The sequence below is a fragment of the Anarrhichthys ocellatus genome, unplaced genomic scaffold (assembly GCF_004355925.1).
Source record: "Anarrhichthys ocellatus isolate YVR2014 unplaced genomic scaffold, GSC_Weel_1.0 scaffold11, whole genome shotgun sequence".
In the NCBI taxonomy this organism is placed as follows: Eukaryota; Metazoa; Chordata; class Actinopteri; order Perciformes; family Anarhichadidae; genus Anarrhichthys; species Anarrhichthys ocellatus.
The window spans coordinates 1,099,803-1,102,480 of record NW_022280041.1 but is presented as its reverse complement, the minus strand read 5'-3'; the positions used below and the strand labels follow the sequence as shown (position 1 = coordinate 1,102,480).

Sequence of the window (2,678 nt, the reverse complement as noted above, 5' to 3'; positions counted from 1 at the left end):
TGTGTGTGTGTGTGTGTGTGTGTGTGTGTGTGTGTGTGTGTGTGTGTTGCCAATACAGACTTTTCTGAAGTCTTCTCTAATGACATACATCTAATCCACTAAAGGGGTTCAATCCAAAACCAGATATTCCCGTCTTAAAATGGGGGCATTAGCGCAGAAATCATTACGGGATGTTTACAGACTCACTCCGCCAACTTAAAGGAGCAGTGTCACATTATTTTGGGGTGTTTACCATCTTTAGATCTGGTCAGAAGCTTAAATTAAAGGCTCATCACTTTTGCCCTACCGTCGCTAGTTCCAGCCTTCTTAGAATCAACTTTCATGCTCCACTTTTGCCTACAATCGGATGATTCCAAACTTTATTTGAGAGACAAACGTCCGTATATTTAGAGTTTGTCTGGAGGAATATGGGTGCTATTGCTCCTCTTGGTGTGTTTCTGCTGAGTCCTCAGAGTCCGAGGCTTTCACAACAGCCGCTTGCAGACGGACTGACGCACTTGTGGTCGGACTTGGCCTCCGAGTTTGTTTTGCTCTCATGGCACTGAGTCACGGCCCGAACAAATACCCTGGAAATATGTTTTTCTAAACCGACATGCTCGGGTTTGAACTTCTGCTTGAACCCACTCTCTGGGTTTCCACCTGTTTTAGTTTTTTTACTTTACTCGTACACATTGGCAGGTTTTGTTTCATGGAATCAGTCCGTCTCTGCGTGAAATGCCAGGAGCCTTTGGTATGTGCTGAAATCATCTCAGGCCTTCTTCTTCTTCTCGGTGAGGCCCAGGCGGTCCAGTGGAGCTTTTGACTGACTTGTGGTTTCTGCTTTTCATTTTATTTCTGTACGTGAACCAGATGAGACCGTCTCATACATTTGTTTGTGTTAATGCGACTCCTAGACGTCAGAAGATATAAGGAACATGTGTCTGTCTGAAAGCTCTGATGTGTTCATTAGTGACACCAGCAGCCTGGCTCTAGGGACGGGAATGCCGGTCGGTTTCGCCGCTTTGATACGGACTGAAACATCTCACATCTCAGCCACGAAATCTGACTTCGGTGAAGCCTTGACTTTCCCTCTCACGCCACCATGAGGTTCACATTTGTGGTGTTTGAGGAGAGTTATCTTGACAGCTATCGGACGGATCGCCGTGATATTTGTCATAGACTTCTGGATCAACTGCCATCATCAGATCAATATCGTTACTCGTCCAAATACCTGCAAAACTAATGACTTTCCCGTCAGCCTCGGCTGCAACAAGTCTAAGAATGCTAACACGCTAAACTAAAAACACTACACCAACGTCTAGAAGGGGAGAAAACTGTAACTTCTGCTCCTACATTTCAGGGTTCCTTCTGTATGTTTCAACCTGGACCCTATTTCCCCAAGTGATGAAACTTTTGAACTTGGTCCAAAACACCTCGCCGTCAATTAACGTCCAACTAAAAGTGCTATTTCCTTTCCACTGACAGGCTCAGATTGTTATCAAGTGTCTGACTACATTATGGAAAGAACCCTTCGGAGAAATACTGTGTTTTTCTTTAACTTCCACTTGGTCCGGTCTGTTCATTCGCTCGGAGAAGTCTCGTTCTGGACTCTCGTGGCTTCATCCACATTGTAGAAATCAGCTCAGCCATGATGTTAAAAATATATAATATAATAACAATCAGAGCTTGTCAGCGGCACAAACGAGCACTTTTAGTGGACATACGTTGGCGGAGAGGAGTCACAAAAACATGGGAAATAGGTTGAAGAATACCAAAGTTACACTTTAATACTTCAGTTACTTTAAATAGATTTATTTAACCCATAATACACAGGATCAAATCTATAAAAATAAATTCAAAACAGTTGACAGCATCAGGTTTTTTCCTCTGAAAGCCTGTAAATATTCATCACCAGTCAAGTTTCACAATCCAACTCTTCAAAGTCCAAACGGAGCCTGAATCCTTGCAGGAAAGCAGCTGCGTTCTTTAAAGAAAGAGTCAAAGAGGAGAGAGCGTACTTTGGCGCTCGGCTGCAGATGTCAGGGATGAAAGTAGGACTCAAATAACAGAAAAGAGACATTTTACAAATCCATCAATCCAGGAGACGTCGTAATGATCGCTGTGATGTGATGTCTAGTTTTTCACAGAGTATGGACCTGACTACTCGCTGGAGATCAGCCCAAGCTGTCGACCAGACCGCAACGACACCAAACACCTGGACCAGGTCATCAGCACCATCAAAGGTGTGTGTGTGATGTGTGGAGGCACAGGTGTGTCTGTTTGTGTGGGTGTGGAGGGTAAACAGGTGTGTGTGTGACTCCCTGAACCCTGGCTCACCTGAAGCCCTTTTGTCTCTGCGTGGCTCTTTTTATGTGGTTTCATGTGTCTGTTCTTGTTTCTATACGTCTCTGTGTGGGATGAAAGTATGACTTGTTGTTCTTCTCTTTTTTCTTCTTCCTCCCTGTGGCTCTTAACACATGTGTGTGTGTGTGTGTGTGTGTGTGTGTGTGTGTGTGAGTGAGAGTGAGAGAGAGAGAGAGAGAGAAAATACACGGCTGCTCTTTCACCCCCAACCTCAATCAGAGGCTTCATACATGTGGTATTTTACCCTTTTCGCATCTTTCTCTTTCTATACATTCCTTTATATATATGTGTGTGTGTGTGTGTGTGTGTGTGTGTGTGTGTGTGTGTGTGTGTGT

General features: G+C 44.2%; 1 protein-coding gene across 3 annotated transcripts in view; it reads left to right on the top strand.

Annotated features, from left to right (window-relative positions):
* Nucleotides 1–2,678, top strand: part of hdac8 (histone deacetylase 8) — a 17,930-nt gene that overhangs the window by 9,652 nt on the left and 5,600 nt on the right. For 2 of the 3 annotated variants that reach the window (XM_031851401.1, XM_031851403.1), the window contains exon 10: nt 2,117–2,222. The exons of the other annotated variant lie outside the window; for it this stretch is intronic. In XM_031851401.1, the coding sequence (XP_031707261.1) occupies nt 2,117–2,222 (106 nt within the window). The remainder of the gene's footprint in view (nt 1–2,116; nt 2,223–2,678) is intronic. 3 annotated transcript variants of the gene reach the window in all.